Source organism: Dermacentor variabilis, chromosome 11 (assembly GCF_050947875.1).
Source record: "Dermacentor variabilis isolate Ectoservices chromosome 11, ASM5094787v1, whole genome shotgun sequence".
Lineage (NCBI taxonomy): Eukaryota > Metazoa > Arthropoda > Arachnida > Ixodida > Ixodidae > Dermacentor > Dermacentor variabilis.
Genome location: NC_134578.1, coordinates 68,358,780 through 68,377,117, shown reverse-complemented (window position 1 = coordinate 68,377,117; position 18,338 = coordinate 68,358,780). Strand labels below are relative to the sequence as shown.

The window sequence follows — 18,338 nt, the reverse complement described above, 5'->3', positions numbered from 1 at the left end:
AGACCTTACCCTGCTGAGTGGAACCTTGGACGTGTCGTGGCAGAACACAGGCGCGAACCTGGGGTAGGACCACGATATCCTCAATATTACGATCAGGGGGCCCGCGTTCAAGGCCCGAATGGGAACAACAAAGATAACTGACTGGGACAAACTTCGAAAAAGGCAAGCAGCCGATGAAGACGAGGACACGAACAGCACCAAATCGTATGGGGAATGGGCTAAGGAACAACTCGAGCTGGTAGAAAAATACACCCAGAAAATTGCGACCACACTGCAGACACCCTGCGTGGACGCAAAGCTTGCCCACCTTTGGGAAGCACGGCACAGCCTCACCAGACGCTGGAAGAAACAACGGCACAACAAGAAACTTCGCAAACGCATCCATGATCTCAACGAGCAAGCAGCTGAATACGCGTCCAAGCTGTGCAGAGAGAACTGGCTGAGCGTGTGTGATCGACTGCAGGGCACCCTTTCTACCAGGAAGACGTGGTGCCTTCTTCGACACCTGATCGATCCTCTCGGCAGCAAGAGCGCCACTAATCGAAGCCTCACGCGCACCCTCAACAAATATACTGGGGGTGCCGACAAGCTCATCAACGACCTGAAGGCCAAGTACCTGAAAACGGAGAAAGGTGATATCGCACCTCCCGACTACGCAGGACCTACCAATGAAGCGTTATACAAGCCATTCACTGACACCGAGTTGATCTGGGCATTCTCCGAGAGCAACAGGGGCAGCGCGCCGGGACCCGATACCATTACCTACAAGTTACTTAACAACCTCGAGCACAAGGCCCGCAGACAGCTGCGGGCCTTGTATATGAACCGGGTCTGGGAGTCTGGCAATCTTCCACACGAATGGAAAGAGGCAGAAGTCCGCTTCATACCCAAGCCTGGGAAGACACCTCACATCGACAACATGCGACCGATATCCCTCACGACCTGCGTGGGGAAGGTCATGGAACGTATGGTACTTAAGAGGTTGCAGCGACATCTTGATGCCACCGATCAGATGCCAGAGACAATGTATGGCTTTAGGCAACACCTGGGCACCCAGGATGTTCTCGTACAACTCAACGAACTGGTTCTCGAGCAACGAAGCAGGCGCCACGAGCGATACTAGCGCTAGACCTCACAGGTGGCTTTGATAACGTCACACATGAAAGTGTCCTCCACAACCTGCGCAACACGGGTTGTGGTGTGAAAACTTACAACTACATCCGAGACTTTCTTCATAACCAAACGGCAAGGATCAGAATAGGAGAGGAGACATCCCAAACGATCTCCCTGGGGGATCGAGGAACGCCGCAAAGTTCGGTCCTTTCCCCCTCCTATTTAACATGACTCTCCTGCCGTTGCCCAAGCTTCTCGAATCAATAGATGGTTTGGGCCACGCATTATATGCCGACGACATCACCCTCTGAACTGCGAGGGCAGGGTCGGATGGCTGGATGGAAAACACGCTCCAAAAAGCGGTTGACACGATCAACAGCTATGTGAAGACATGTGGCCTTTGCTGTTCGCCTAAAAAATCGGAGCTGACCATTGTCAGAACACGTGCATCAAGGACACAAGCAGAAAACATGGAAATCACTTTGGAAGGGAACCGGATCCTCCCGGTACCTCAACTCAGGATCCTGGGCCTCCTGATCCAGGCAGACGGCAAGGCAACAGCCATGATTAGAAAATGAAGCTCACGTCAGACCAAACCTTGAACATGATCAGACGAGTGGCCAACAGGCGGAGGGGTCTGAAGGAATCGGACAACTTGCGCCTCGCTGAGGCCTTTGTTATCTCACGAATCGTCTACGCAGCGCCGTACCTGCAGCTCCTCAAGAAGGACGTCTTACAGCAGGCCCTGGGTATTCCCATAAATTCATCCACGACAAAATTACTTCAAATGGGAGTCCACAACACAGTAGCCGAGCTTGTAGAAGCCCACCTATTCAATCAAAGGATACACCTTAGCCAGACCAAGGCGGGCAGAAGCGTCCTCCGCAAGCTAGGATGGCAAGAATCGCACTACACCCGCCACGACCAATTACCCGAAAAGTTGAGTGAGAAGTTGGAATGCAAGCCACTACCACGCAACATGAACCCCAAAAGGCACGCCAGACGACGCGACGCCCGGGCAAGAGCCATCTCCAGGACCCTGGAGGAAGACGACACTGTTTTATATACAGACGCCTCTCGATCGAAACGCTCCACGAGGGCAACAGTCGTGGTCACCGGGCTAGAAAAGCTGGTCACCTGCGCATCAATCTACACTCCGTCTTCGGAGGGAGCAGAAGAAGCAGCGATAGCTCTCGCACTCCTGCAACCAAACGTCACCAAGGTCGTCACGGACTCACAAGCTGCATACAAGAACTACAGATCTGGCTGGGTGTCCCTTGTGGCACTAAAATTCTTGGTAAAGCTACGCCTCCTAAACAAGCAATCGAATTAGTTTGGGTCCCGGCTCACTCCTCAGTTGAGGACAATGAATATGTTCATCAACAGGCCCGAGCGCTAAACTCCCGGGCCAACGAGGAGGAGGCAAGGGGATGGCAACCCATCACAAATTACAGAGATATAGTCAAATATTACAGGGACGGCAGGAAGAGATTCCCGCGCCCCCACCACTCCTTGACCAGAGCCGAACAAACAATATACAGGCAAACCCAGGCAGCATCCTTTCCCCACCCCTGCCTCTAGAGCAAAATATACCCAGAGAGATATAAGAAGACATGTCCTCACTGCAATGCCTTAGGCACCCTTCGGCACGTCATAGGAGAGTGCAATTTTTCCATAGACCACCCCCCACCTATACCCATAACTAACCACCCTGCTATCACCGCCCTTTACGAGCGGTGGGAGATCATGCTGTCCAGCCCCGCCCTGGAAGACCAGCTCCGACTGATCCACAGGGGCCAGGCGGCCCTGGAAGCATATGGAGCCCGCGAAGAGGGAGCCACCCCATCAAACGCTTAACGCGTTTCATTTCATAATGGACCAGTAAAGTTGTTTCTCTCTCTCTCTCTCTTTGTACATGACCAACCACTCTTTAACTTTCGCGCCATTGGTATCGCAGAAAGTTCCAGGATCCTTGAGTTGCATTACGACAACCGAACGTGACAGCGACGTAGCTGGCGACGCTGACGTAGGAGGCGACAACGACGTTGATCCCGTGTGCTTACCGTAATTCATGGTACGGACGGTGATGTGACGTGCACTGCGGAGCTACGTTTCCAACCATGGTACCCGCACCTCTAACCGATACGTTACGGGATGTTGGCAGGATAGAAAGAGTGTATATACAATATATATACAAATTGAGTCGGATTAGCTAAGATGGCTGACCGCCAACAACACGCAGCAGCCAGCGTCCCGCGATCTTCTTCTTGCTCTCTCTTTTTTCATTCTTCCGTAACAATATTTAGAATACTACAAAAAGGAAGATGAAGAGGAAGCTACGAAGAGCAGACGTGAGTCGGGTCGGCTCCGTAGTTTTCATATAATTTTCGGTAGAGAATGGCAGAACATGGATAAAATCACTACACCAGTCGACGGAAGGAGTTCAGCGGAACACCTGAATATCGATTTGGAAGTTGGGTCCGCTTTTTTGACACCCACGTCGACAACTGTGAGTCGCCGCGACGATCGCTCATTGCCTCCACCATTGCCAACGCCGGAACAAAATTAGGCTTAGCATGCCGCGATGACACCCGGGGGCACTGCGGAATGCTTCGACAGATGGTTTAGTACCACGGTGGAGGTCATAAGCGTGGAAGGAGAATATAATCAACAGGTGGACTTTACCAACGACGCGGGATGATGCGAAGTCCGCAGAAGAAAAATCACGAAAGGATCCGAAGGGAGCTCAGGCAAGTTCGTCTGCGCCGACGCGCGCTCCAGAGGACAGCAACTGGAAAGGTTAACGAAGCATACGCCAAATTATCAAGGCAAGCCGGCCACCTCATCTACCGGCACAAGTCTGGAAAATGATCGTGCGACCACGAGCGTTTCGGAGCACAGGCAGGCACGCGTGCGCTGCAACCTAAGAAACGTCGCTGGTGTCGGCCGCGAAGCAGCAGAAGAGGACAGTATATTCATGGACTACAAGCAAAATACCGAAGTATTCTGCATGCCGTCCGAAGAGCGGGCCGATGGTGCGGAGCCATCAAGAAGATACGATTGAGAGAGCAAGAACACGAAGCCAGCCCATACAGAGCCGCACCAGAGAACACGTCTAAGGCACTCATAAGCCGGGCATCACAAGAAGGAAGCACAGAAGATGATATAGACAGCTTAGTGTCAGGAAGGAACCCAAGCATCTTACACACGAAGGGCATGGGCAACACAGACAATGTCATCGTGCTCTTCGACGGATTGCACGTGCCCAAATACGTGAAATATGGAGCGCTTAACGTCCGGTGCTTGCTATACAGGAAGAAAGTTGACATTTCCTATGAATATGGGAGGCTCGGACACAGAGCGGACGTTTGCTTCAAGCCAGACGGAAAAATATACAGAGGATGCAGCGTGGCCAAGCCGACACGAGAACATCAGTCTGAAGCTTGATGTCAGCTATGCGGGCAAGGTCACAGCACTGGAGACAGACGTTGATACACAAAATACAAGATACCGTATTTGGTTCGGCAAAGACGATGGGAGAGACGACGAACAGAAGCAGAGGTGGAGACACTCGACGGCATCAACGACTGGAACAAACCAGCTGGCGAAGCAGCGGGAAAGAATAACTGCTAATGTGAAGGACAACAAATCGAGCGCTCATTCGCATGACTACGCGGGGAAAGAGTCGGGAATGGCCTGGTCCCAGATGCAAGTGGAGGACCCGGTGCAAAACCCGTTCGAGAACCCAGTGGAGATCCAGGTTATACCAGAATCTCAAACCAGCCGAGAAGAGGCAGGAACCCGGGCACAGCTGAGCTGGGTAGGCATGGTGTCTGACCCTGCTGTTCCACCTTTATCAGTGGGGTCCGCCTTAAAACAGGAAATAAAGGAAATAACACAGATCAGAGAAGTTAAGGCAAATAACGTGAGAAAAGGTGACGCTAAGGGAGGAAATAAAAACGCTTAAAGTGGAAAAAGCGAAAGTTAGGAATCGAAAAAGCAGAGAGAGATAACCCGTAACACACCCACAGCTAGTAGGACGTCGACACAAATCGAGCTCGGCCAACGCCCATACCTGCGCCGAGGAGTGGAAAGACGCCACCGCATAAGAGAAGGGCGAAGGAGAAAGCAGACAAGCAAAGCGACTCTACACTTGGAGAAGTAGAAGGCGCGTTTCAGAAAAAGTTTCGTAGGTTGACAACAGAAATTCGTACAGATGCGCACGAATCTACAACAGCAGGTAGCGCGGAAAGCGAGGGGAAATGTCGTAGCGGTGCGACGCTCTCGAGTGTACAGTAGGAAATCTAGAAAACGCGCCGAAAGACGCCCGACCCGTCGGAGCGAGGCCGATAAAGAGCCAACCGTACAGTAGACCACCTGTGGCTGAGAACAGCTGCGCGGATAACTCGAGTAACCAACATGGCGCTACGTAACGAGTGGCAGTTATTTGGCAGTGGAATTATGATGGGTTTCGCCGCAAGAGGGGAACATGCAGCAATTCGTAAAAACCAAGCAAGCACCGGACGTGATCGGCCTCCAGAAAACTGGTGGTACTGCAAAGTTATCAAGATACAAATCGTATAGCACTTCAGACGAAAAGAATCAACAGAAACCACACTGCATATGCACACTGCCCACATACGCAAGTTTATTCATACCTTTCCTACACCTCGTGAATTCGCCATCCGCATCAACAAGGAGAATGTGGGATTCTTTCGGCAACATCGCGGTGTACCGCAAGGGTCAGTGCTGCCCCCATACTTTTCAACATTAGCCTCCTACCCTTGGCATGGCGATTGGGCGACATTGCTGACCTGCACGCACTCATTTATGCGGATGACATCACAGTCTGGACCGTCCACCCATCTCTCCAAATTCAAGCCAGAAGGTTGCAGCTCGCTCTTACAATTACAGATCAATGGTGTTCTTTTCTGGGGCTCACGTTGTCGCCTCAAAAGACGGCTCTGTTTCCGGTCGCGAATGCGCGCGGCCGCCGTGCGTTTAACACCATCCCTATCGTCCTTCTCTTGCACGGAAGCAGAATTCCAATCGATAACTCACTCCGAGTCCTCGGCCTGGACCTGTACGATTCCGGCTCCGCCAGCCCCTGGATTCGCACAGCACGTCAGAAGACACCCCAAATGCTGCAACTCATCCTTAGGATTTCTCAAAAGTCAGGTGGTGGCACAAGCACTATCGCCCGCCTCCTCATACGTACTGTGCTACAGCCAAGATTGATATACCAAGCCCAGCTTCATCACATGACACGAGAAGAGTGGGACCGCTTAGAATCTATTGATCAAGCAGCAATGCGGGTTATTATGGGTCTCCCATAAATTACGCCCATTCACGCACTCCAGGCCGAAGCGCAATTAAATACGCTAGACGAACTGGTACACCAGCGTCGCAAAGCTCGTTCCGCAAAGTGCCATAATATCCCTGAAGCGGCAGCTCTTGAGAAGTATATGTCAGATGGTTCAGTGATGTCCTGCGATTCCTGCTCGCCACGACTACCATGGCTTTATCAGCAAGTTACGGACAATCGGCCTCTGACTCGCATACACACACGATCCATTGGCCACCTTAGAGAGTCGAGTATAATAGCAAATAGCTCATCAGCTACGAGTGCAAGCTCTTCGTGCAGGCATGTAGCGCATGTCGACGCTAGTGTGAGTAATGATCACGTCACCACGGCTATCGCTTGTCCGGAAATATTGTCAGAAATAGCAATCTGCTCGTATGCTTGCTCCCCTGCCTGGCCGTCAACTCAGGCGGAGCTCTTCGCAATCCGAGACGCAATATCCATCCTCTGTCGGCTGCTTCCGCCGTCTAGTAGACTCATTGGCATCTTCACCGATTCCTCAGCTGCCATCCGTTGTCTTCGGCGTGTTCTTAATTCCGACGTTTTGGCACAGGAGCTTCAGGAGACAGTGGGGAAATTACCCGTTACAGTACGTGTACAATGGATACGTCGCAATGTACATCCCACACAAGCATTCGTGGATGCAGCGAGCCATAACAAAACTTCTCGTCCACTTCAATTGGCCCCCACCTCTCCGTAGACAAGGCTCCTCACAGAAAAAGGACACCTTCGGCGCGCCACGCGAGCACTTCTTCCACCGCGTGGCACCGACCTCCCTGGCGGCCTAGCACGCTGGAAGAGGTCTTGTTACGAAGGTTATGCCTCCGTATCGCCCTCACCCCTGCGGTAACCTGGTCGTGGTCGGCACAGTACCGCGCCTCTATCAGGGATTCCTGCTCCTTCTGTCCCGCTCCTATCTGCGAGGTGGACACTGGGCACCTCCTCTGGACTTGCCCTTCTCTACATGCCCTATGCCAGAGACACCTGCTTCGATGTGGAACACCCCCAGGTCGGCCGCCAGATGTAGACAGTTGGATCTTGGGGCCCCAGCATCGGACATTGCTGGACTTCCTCCGAGAATCCAGCGTGTGTCTACACGTTTAAATATTTCTTTATGCCAGAAGGCACGCTGCGCAATAAAAAAGAAGAAACCACACTGATACTCCGAAACATAGTGGCTGAAGAACACAATACCGGCGCGCGAAAAGTAGACCACGTCCTACTCGAAATCATCCCTCCCCCCATAAAAAAGGAGGGAAGCCTGTTTGTGGTGAACGTATATAGCCCACCACGGCCAAATGTAAAGTTTGGCTCGCTTTTCCACAAAACAGTAAACGTGGTGGGCAAACAGTCACTCATGATCGTGGGTGAACGCACCCCACTAGGTCTAGGGTTACAGTATCGAGAAAGTTAAAGTCCGGAACATCTGGAACGACGCCTAGGACGAGGGGGTAACGCGAATAACTAACCCACAATACCCTACTAGAATGGACAATAGCGTCTACAGAGACATAACGGCTGACCTCACATTCATAAAGAATATTGCCAACTGAATATGGGCCAACACGAACGTTATTATAGGCAGCGACCACTATATTGTGCGCACATTGCAACAAACCGGCCCGCAGCAAAAGAAAGGTAGGAAAATAACGCTAAACGAATGGGACATCTCTCGTAAACTTCGCGAGTACGATGCGACAGAAACCATTGAAGACATACACAAGTGGACAGAGACGCTCCAGCGTAGCGTGTAGAAAGTCACTAAGAACGTTCCCGAAGAGCTAGACATGGAGGAAATGGAGAGCAAACTCCTACAGATATGGGAGGCCAAACACAGCTTGCAAAAGCGCTAGAAAGTTCAGAAGCACAACCCGTGCCTAAGAAAGAGAGTCGTCACTCTCGACTGGGAAATAGAAGACTACGCGAATCGGCCATCTCAGCAACAGTGGGAAGCCACGTGCAACATAATGAACAGACACTACAGAATGTACAAAACTTGGAACATTATCCGATGCTTCCTCGACCTAAAAGGCACGAAAACAACATAAAGACAAAACCTGCAATGGATACTACACACTTCTGCAGCTGCCGAGGCAGAGCTTCTACGAGACCTACTAAAGATATGCGAAGGAGATACAACATAGACACGACTACCAGAGTATTAAAGGAAGGATAACGTCGACCTCGTCAGCCCCATAACGGAAACATAGATTCGATAGGAACTCGGACGACTCAATCCGAAGTCTGCCCCTTGTCCCGACGGGGTGACACATAAACACTTCGCAACTTAGAAAATGAATCCTTCACCGCTCTCAAAAATATATAAACGATTGTTGGGAGCAGGGGACCATCCATATTCTAGCAATGAAAATCCGCCGAAAACATACTAATACCCCAACCTGGGAAAAAGCCACATATAGGAGAGATCGGGCCCATCTGATTGACGTCCTGCATCGGAAAGCTAATGGAAAAGGCAGTTATAACGCGTCTCGCCGAATAAATGGACGACAGCGAGCTATATCCAGACACCATGATCGGCTTTCGAGCAAAACTCTCGACGCTAGACGTCATGCTACAGCCAAAGAACGAAATATTGGATCTTGAAACGCAGACCCTGGATACAAAAGACATCCTGGGTCTCGACCTACAGAAGCAATTTGATGACGTCACCCACGAGGCCATATTGCGCAACTTAGAAAACCTTCACGTAGGTCAAAGAGCATAGAACTATGTGAAAGATTCCCTCGCTAACCGTAAAGCCATAATCACAGCCGGGGAAATGAAATCCAAACAAATAGAACTAGGTGATAAAGACACACCACATGGTTCGATGCATTCGCCTTTACTATTTAATGTGGCAATGCTCGGCCTGCCCGCAGAGCTGCAACTCATCGAAGGACTTCAGCAGTCTGTATACGGACGACATCAGCGAATGATTGACGGTTGGAATTGACGGCTACGTTGAAGAGATTTTACAGCAAGCATTCATTACGGTAAAGTGGTAAGTGGAGAAGAAGGGCCTAAAATGCTCTCCACGAAAATCTGAACTACTGTCTAGAGGCCTAGAAGCAGAAGACGCAAGCGCAATCAAGAACGACCCAAGATTACGATCTCGACAGGGGGTCATGTAATCCCCCAGTTACAACTCCTAAGAGTGCGGAGAGTCCGAATATCTGAGAACGCAGATAACGAAGAAGCATTAAGAATATTGGATAAACGCCCCCAGCAAACCGTCAGATTGATTCGAAGAATTGCCAGCGGGAACTACGGCATGAAAGAACACACCTACTGCGGCTCATGCAAGTCTTCGTTGTCGGGCGAGTAGTGTATGTGACCCCTTACCTCAAGTTCCAAGAGAAGAGATAGGCTGCATCATCAAAAAGGCATATAAACAAGCCATCGGCCTACCAATCACCTCGTCTAACAAGCAGTTCGAAGCGTTAGGAATGCACAACACGCTTGGCGAACTTTCGTGGCTCATAAAATACCGCAATACGAGACTCGCGCAAAGCAACATGGGAAGATACAGCCTTCGTAAGCTCGGTAGCGGTAGTAGACCCTCGTTATGTGATAAACGAGAAGAAAGAGGGTTAACCGAGGGGCCTGGTTTTTATTAGTCATATAATAAGAAGCCAACAAACACTGACACCAAGGGCAAATTACTTGTGCCTAATAAACGAAATAATGAAACGATAAGTTATTGGAAATGACAGTACATGAAAGAACAACTTGCCGCAGGCGGGGAAAGATCCCCTAAGCTTCGCATTTCGCGTGCGATGCTCTCCAATTGAACTACTGCAGCGCCGTTTCCCCGTTCACTTTCTTGGGCATTTACGTTTCCTTGTAGAACCCTGGGGGTGTTAGCCAGCGCAACCACTCACAGACCTTGGCGGCGGACATGGAACATCCTTTCTGCCGCAAGCGTCACGAGAGCGTGATCTTTTTGGGGGCAGGCATCTGGTCAATAAACCCGCACATGCTACTTGAAGGCATCGATGTTGCCGGATGCGAGACCCTCGTTATGTAGTAAACGAGAAGAAAGGGCGTTAACCCAGGGCCCCGATTTTTATGAGCCATATCATAAGAATCCAACGCTGACACAAAGGACAACATAAGGAAAATTAATTGTGCCTAATAAATGAAATAAAAAAAATTCCTAAGGGGCTGCCACGTATGCGTTAAGCGTGTATGCTGTACCCACTGGCAGAAAAGATGTAATTTTTTGGCCCTCATCCGCCACCTCTTGGTGTGGAATACTGATAATAGCCCGGCTGCACACAGACCAGAAATTGATCTTGCACTTGCCCGTTGCTGGCGGGGACGACCGCTTTGGAGAACTGGTGAGTGGTGTAGTTCTTGACTGCGTGCTCTTGCCTGGGGCGCACGATGACTTTGAAATCACTCCTGGGCAGGGGCGGAAGTCGGCGTCGTTTCTTACCGGAGGGTGTTGGGAGTTATGGGGTGTTGTTTCTGGACGGGTGGAAGGAGCACTCTAGATTCTCCCCCGGCCAGTTTCTTCTTTGTCCGATGAGTGAGATTGAGTGTCCAATTGCTCTTGGGGTCTTCCTTTGTTGATCCGAAGGTCCGTTCCGGTAGACGACTTCGTGCCGCCCGAATAGCTTTCTTCTCTCCAGTCATTTCTGCAGTTTCGGAGTAAGGCTTGCCTTGCGGAGGGAGCGACGATGACTGCGTGTCGCTCTACTTCTCAGGCGGGCTCGTCTTAGCTAACATGTAAAGGGGAACGCGGTGCGCTAGTCCCAGACGCTCTGCGCTGAAGCAGCTGCGTTAGGCCTAGCTTGGCGGCGCCGCTTCGAAGACTTGAAAAGAAACTTTATGCGCACTTGTTGTAAAGGTCGACCTGGAAGTTTGATTGGCTGGAGGAGAGTGGTCGGCTCTGCGGTTGGTAGTTTTCGAGTCTGACGGTTAGGGTAGGAGAGAACATACTTGCTGGCGCGGCATGATAGCTATAGCTAGAAACAGCAGCTGCGATTTTCACATGTTCGCTTGATACCGAGGTCGCCTGCCTTGGTGTCTTTGTGGAATTGCCTTAGAACCTCCGATCTCAAACACTTGGGGATAGCGAGCGCCGCGCGATCTTCCTGAAAGTCTGCTTGTCTTTGCATTAGTTCGCACTGTAGCAATAGAGATGTACTTCCATTTTGTCTGGTCGTTCCCATGTCGTGCGGGTCGCGCACGTGGAGAGCGAAACTATGTCCTTTTCTACCGTCTTCTAGCGGCGCAGTCATGCTCTGTGATCCGATTGCGTCTGCCATAGTGTTGGTGTATCACTGATTTATACCGCTTTGTCAGGTGTTCTCGTGCACGGATAAAAAATCGTGCGTAACGCGAAAGGACACAAAAGCAGCCACTCGCGCGAGAAACAGTCAGCGGAAGAGCACCGCGCAGCAGAAAAGCGGGGAAAAAAAAAAGAAGGCGGGGCCCGTGATCTATGCGCCACGCGATCCTCCGGCTCCGGTATGGGAGAAGGCAGGGATTGAAGGATGGAAACAACTTTATTGTAAATCCGGCAAAGTTTAACCACCAGGGTTTAGGTGAGGGACAACGCAGGAAAGGAATTTTATTTGCGGAGGTTAGACGGGGGCAAGTGGAGAGAGTTATGTTGGCGGCGACGCTCGCCTCCATAACTCATTGGTTTGCGGCACTGAAATATTTATATATCGGCTATTAATGGAACCAATTGGACAATGGATGGTTGGATGGATGGATGTTATGAGCGTCCCCTTTGGAACGGGGAGGTGGGTTGCGCCACCAAGGTCTTGCTATTATGCTGCCTAATGTCCTACCTAGGTTAAACAATAAAAAAAGAAAAGAAAAAAAACACTACGAACTCCTACAACAAAATTTTTGATCCCCTATCACGAACTGTGCTTTTGTAGGTCTCCGTTTTTTTGTTGCTTCTCTACTTTTATTCCACCAATCCTCCAATCGCCTCTTACAAATTGTTGCGGTAGTAGGTTTCCTAGAGGGCACCTAACAACTTCCAGGAAGGATGGAAAGGGCGCTAGAGGGAAGTAATATGGAGTTTAATCTCTTATTCCAACAGGCCGGTACAGTAGTAAAGCCGAAGCTTCCAGGTTTGTTTTATGCGGAAGACATTCTATTGCTAGCTAACAGGCAAAGTGATTTGCAATGTCTGGTTAATATCTATGGACAAGAAGGCGAGAATTTAGGTCTGAGATTTAGCGTTAAATATCTGGTATCATGATAATAAATGAAAACAGTCAACAGACAGTGTCAACACAGGGCCAAGAAATACCTCCGGCAAGAGAATATAAATAACTTCGTGTATGGATAAACGAAGACAATAGATATGTTGAAGCACATGAAAAAGCAATAGATCAAAGGGGAAGAGAAATGCGACCATAATGACACGCAGAACGCTATAGGGAAATAATATCTGCGAGGTTCTCCGGGATATGTGGAAAAGTATAATGGTTCCAGGACTTAACTTTGGAGATATGGTTGTTTGTTTGAAGTCAGAGGTACAATCGGGGCCCGATGGCAACCATAGGTCAGTGGGACGCCACGCATTGGGCGCTCACGGGAAGACTACAAATGAAGCTGTGCAGGGTGATATGGACTGTACAAGTTTTGAGGTCAGGGAATCTTGCAGTAAAATTGATTATGAAGAACGACTGAGGAATATGGCAGAATGTAAATGGGCTGGGAGTGTGTTCAGATATTTGTACAGGAAGAACATTGATTGAGTGAGGAAAAGAACTAAGAAGCTTACCAGCAAGTATGCGACCGGTATGGTGAGCAACATAGCAGCAAAGAACATGAAGCGGAAACTCAGAGAGGCAGAGATAATCTCATGGATGGCGGCAATGGAAAAGAAACCAGCTATGAATAACTACTTAAGAGAAAAATACTAAATCAGGAAAGAAATAATTTATGATAAATCAACGAGAAGCTCGTTACTTTTTGAAGCAAGAAGCCTTAGAACACCCACTTATAAAGCGAGATACAACAAGGAAGAAGAAGCATGCGCTTGCTGCAGTAAAGATAGGGGAAGCGATGAAGCATGTTTTATTAGAATGTGAAGATATCTGCCCAGTGGTCAATTCAGGCACCTTTGGCCTCCATGAAGCCCCTGGGTTCAGTGAAAGCAGGGGGAAAATAAACGTGTGCGCAATAAAGAGTAGTAAGATGCGGTTAGAAAATTGGTAGAAGAAAAGCAGGGAATGGACTGACAACGGAGGCGTATAGAAACAAAGTTCCCAATAAGGGTAAAGAAAGTTTGGTGATGCGAATTGTTCGAGGTCTTTTTTCGTTCTTTTTGTCTTTCTTTAACATAGGTAGGACATCAGGCAATATAATAACAAGAGCTTCGTGGCGCAAGCCACCACCCCGTTCCAAAGGGGACCCTCATAGCATCCATGGATTCATTCGTACAACCATACTTTGATATGTGACCTGGTGAAGTGCCCGTTAAGAAGATGGTGTGTTCCCGCGATATTGTTATCGATGAAGAAGTATGGTGTGGCATGGTGAAGCTTATCAGACGTTTCAGCATCCTGAAGGTGTTATACCTATGGCTTCTTAGTTTTCTAGACAATAAAAAGGTTGGAAATCTCGGCTGCGACAGCTACACGAGAGTTGTGAGCTTTCGTTGCTACCGTTGTAGCGAGCTTTCCAGCTACCCTATTACTCTCGTTGACTTTGTGTCCAGGCAGCCAGCATATTACGATACGTTTCTCAACTGTATAAATAGTGCACAGAAGCAAAAGTAGTGGAAAAATTTAAAGGATCTGTGTTTTTTGTGGCGACTATTAGGTGTTGTCTACGGTTAAAGAGTCCATTAGTATGATTGCCTTCACTAACTTACGCTTCACATCCCACAATAGCCCATAGGCCTTAGCCTTGAAGGCGCTTGTTAGCGGGTGCTGAATGTCCGCTTTCGCAAGTGACGCACTAAAGGCTGCAAAAGACACGGCTGGCAGCATGCGACTCTGATGCCTTGGTGAAAAATTCCAGGCATGAGTAGTTGGCTTCAAGCTCAAGGAAGTGCACTCGAATGTGTGCCTCTGGGGCGTGCTTTGTGACGGTGGTAAACGATGTGTCACATACTACCAGTGGCCACTGCAACAGCGGTAGCAGCTTTTCGGGACGCGTTAGAGGGTGTTCTAGAAGAACGTCACCGATTTTTTTACTGAGCTTCCTCACACGCAGTGAGAAAGGCTCCCTCGCTGTGGGCCAATTAATAAATAGTATGGTACGGGACACAGTGTATACAGGTGTGTAAGAAGGATGTTCAGGATTCGAATGCACTTTCAGATAATATGCGAAGCTGGAATATAATCTTTGCAGATGAAGTGACCCTTTGTTTGATTCTACGTAGAGACATTCTACAGCACTTTTCCTAAAGGCACAGGCCGCAACAGTGAACATCACCTAGGATTTTTAATGCATTTAGTGTTACACAGTTATAGCTTATAACACCGTAAGGAAGGTGCCAGCGGACAAGACTGTTATACAAGTTCAACAGGCACTTATAATCACTAACCTTTCTTGTGTGCGACGCAAGGTTTAAAAGGTTCATTGCCTTAAGACATTTCACCCTCAGATATTTAAGATGGGAGGTAAAGGCAAGCTTAGTGCCTAGAATAATTTCTGTGACTGGGCAGTGTCAGATATTTCTGTTCACTGCTCATAAAAAGTTCATCACCATTGATTGCGATACTTAGCACGGCTTTCACGCCTCTTTTGTTTGACAAGAGTATGCATGTACTTTTCTTGGTGCTTAATTTAAAGGAATTTTTATGTGCGCATTTAGGTGATTTTTTTTATTCCAGGAGGCATCTGTTCTTTTGCAAAGAGCAATACTGCATGACTTGAAACCCATCTGCATATTATTGACATATATGAAATAAAACATAGTGAATGTATTTTTCTATTTGCAGGGAAATAACGTTTACAACAAAGGTTGTATAGTTAAGCAAGCGCCTTTGCGGCACACCATTCTCCTTTGCGAATTACCTAGATAAAAGCATTGCCCACTCTTATGTAAAACGCAAGATTGGAGACTTTAAAAAAAGTTGCCTTGAGTAAACTATACTCTGTCTTATAAGCGGCGTTTAGCAGAGCCATGGCTCCGAGGTGTGGGAACTCAAGTGCTTGCGCAGGGTGAACATAATTTACATGTCTGCTCTGCTCGTACACCACATTTTTCATAGTGTTGCGCAACGAAGTATGCTGTGCTTTTTTGTGCAGCTGGCGTGGTACACTTTAAGATGCCATCCTATATCTTGGCTAAAACTTCGCCTTTGCTTCTAGCAAAGAATCGACCTGATTATAGGCGCAGGCGCTCCAGTTTTGAGGCTTCTACCAAATTGTAAATATCGCCTCTAGATATTTTGGACATCACGTGCAAGCAATGAATCAATCACTGACGCGAATGAAGGATAATAGAGAGAGTAAACGCTCGAGCGAGAAGGACGGCGAAAAAAAAACAGTGAGTCGCTATATTAAAAACTTTATCTGGGCACCTTATTACAAGACGTCATTATTGGACGTATGGAATTCTATGGAAGTTTCGCTACAATTAATATATATACCCTGGTCCCGTTTCGACAGAATTCTAATAATAGCTTGGAATTCGGGTGGATTTATCGGCACCTGGCGGCCTTCTGAAAAAAAAAAATATCGCGTCGGAGATTTGTGTACCAACAAGTAGGTGACGGGAAGCGTACAGTTCTTTGTGTATTCCCACCTCCTCCTCTCGTCGTCTTCAATAAAATTTATTTCCCCTTGCTCCTTTAAAGAAATTTACCAATTGAAGCCTAGATGGCACTACTGGTTTTTTGGGACACGAAAAAGGAAGGACGAACAGAACGGAGCAGAAAATGACCCTGTGCACCTAGGCAAAGAGTGCTACGCAATAAAATTCCCCGGAGCCCCCGGGGATTTATTAACGCGGTGCATTTGACGAAGCTTTGTCAAATTCGCTAGGCGAGGCAGCTAATTGATGGAAGATGTCGTAAGCAGAAGGATGCGGAAAAGGGCGGAAGCTAAAAGTTAATGTGCAAGCGTGGTACGGTGTTCGATTTCGATTATGTTTTGAATAAATATATTGCAAAGCAGCCATACCAAACACAGTATGCAAATTGTAGGAATTAAAAAATAACAATACTGAACGCGGTTCAATGTTTACTCACAACTGTGTTGGTGCCAGAGAGAGAGAGAGAGAGCGAAAGAGAGAGAAAGGATGCATAGGACGGCAGGAAATTTAACCGGAGGCGGGGCTGGTTGGTTACCCTACACCGTGGGAAGGAATAGAGGGATAAAAGATTGGCAGTGGCTTAGCTCGGCTATGCCAGGATATACGTAGCATGATTAGCCTTGATTTCAAGTCTAGGTTAGTCTGGTTGTCTAGCTATGTTGCGGCGTTTAGCATGTCGTCCTGCGTGCTGTTCGTGTGTTTCCTGGGCAATTCGTTTCCTCTTCATCTCGTTCCCATGTCGATTACAGGCCTCATCCTGCTTATCAGAATTGTCGCCGTCCATACTGCCGCCTCAACTGTGGTTGCGGCGCACGCGAGCTCTCCTTTTCAATCCTCCTGCATCTTATCAGGCATGCGACGCAGCTGGCGAAGCGAGCAGAGGCGAGCGCAACGACGAGGAACGCGGTGTGGCGTCATACCAAAGGGCGGCGGAGGAAAGGCGCGGCTCTGCGCAGCGGAGGTACACCTGTGCCTCGGTGTTACTAATGGTGCATGCGCAATAGTGACTAGGGAGCGAGAGAGAGAGAAATATCCGCGGCGAGGCGCGCGTTGTGGCATCATGTGCCTCCTCGGAACACCGCCAGGGCGAAATCGCAAGTTCGCGGTCAGTAAAGCTTTCGCTTGAATATCGGCGGCGAGGCGCGCGTTGTGTCGTCATTTGCCTCCTCGAAGCATCGCCACGGCGAAATCGCAAGTGTGCGTCCAGTAAAGCTTTCGCTTTAAAAAGGAAGAGTGCGGAAGGGAGAGAGAGAGAGAGAGACGAGCACAAAGAAATCGCGTACACTATAGAGCGGTGGGGGGTAGTTTCTTAAGGTCTGTTGTGAAAGTCCGTAGACCGCAGTAGTTTTCGTAGTGCGAATCAGGCATTCTGCGGGGATGTTCTTTGGGAGCACTGCCCTAGAGCTTTTGGTTTTTGTAGTGGACGACACTATGAAAACGTAACACGGCAAGCGCACTTAGCTGTTCCAGGCTGTCAATAGATTGGATTTACAGAAACGTCATCTCGTCTGCTGGCACTGTAACGCCAATGCAGTCAATTTTGCTGTGGTTGCTGAACGGTTCGGCAGAGTGAGTACCGCGTGAAGGGTTTGAATCGCGAACTTGACTTCCACCCTTTGGCACTCGCGTACATCGGCTTACGTGTTTATTAAGAAACGCTGAATGGTTGAAATTATTCTCGAGCTGGCTACTAGAGCGCCCTTCACGACTCACTTCGCGATTTTGATATTTTCTACATAGTAAAAACGTTTATATATAAGTAAAAACAAAACCATTGCGCTAATCAGGCAAGTTTATTTTTGGACTCATTTCCTTGAAGCTTCCATGCTACGGATTTTGATCTCCGGTGTCAGAATCTCCTGCATCGAGTGTCCGAGGGAAAATTTTACAGTTGTCAGGTCCTTTCATTCTCTCTGGTGTTTTGCACTGAAATGCTTTTGCGAACTTTTCAAATGTTCTTAGCGCAAAATTGACCCTGCGAAAAATTCAATGTATAAATATTAGGCATGTGTCAATGTCATATTCTTTCAGTGAGTACATAGCGGTTAAGAGATAGAGCTGTGCGTAGTATTTGGTGCTAGTATTAATAATTTTATTATCTTGCAGTTATTATAGCGAAAT

At 48.6% G+C, this 18,338-nt stretch overlaps 1 protein-coding gene across 1 annotated transcript in view; it reads right to left on the bottom strand.

Moving 5' to 3' along the window:
• Positions 1 to 17,999: 17,999 nt before the first annotated feature.
• LOC142564330 (phosphate-regulating neutral endopeptidase PHEX-like) overlaps positions 18,000 to 18,338 on the bottom strand; it is a 136,687-nt gene continuing 136,348 nt past the window's right edge. The window contains exon 21 of the mRNA XM_075675299.1: positions 18,000 to 18,192. Coding sequence (XP_075531414.1) covers positions 18,045 to 18,192 — 148 coding nt within the window. The 3' untranslated portion in view covers positions 18,000 to 18,044. The remainder of the gene's footprint in view (positions 18,193 to 18,338) is intronic.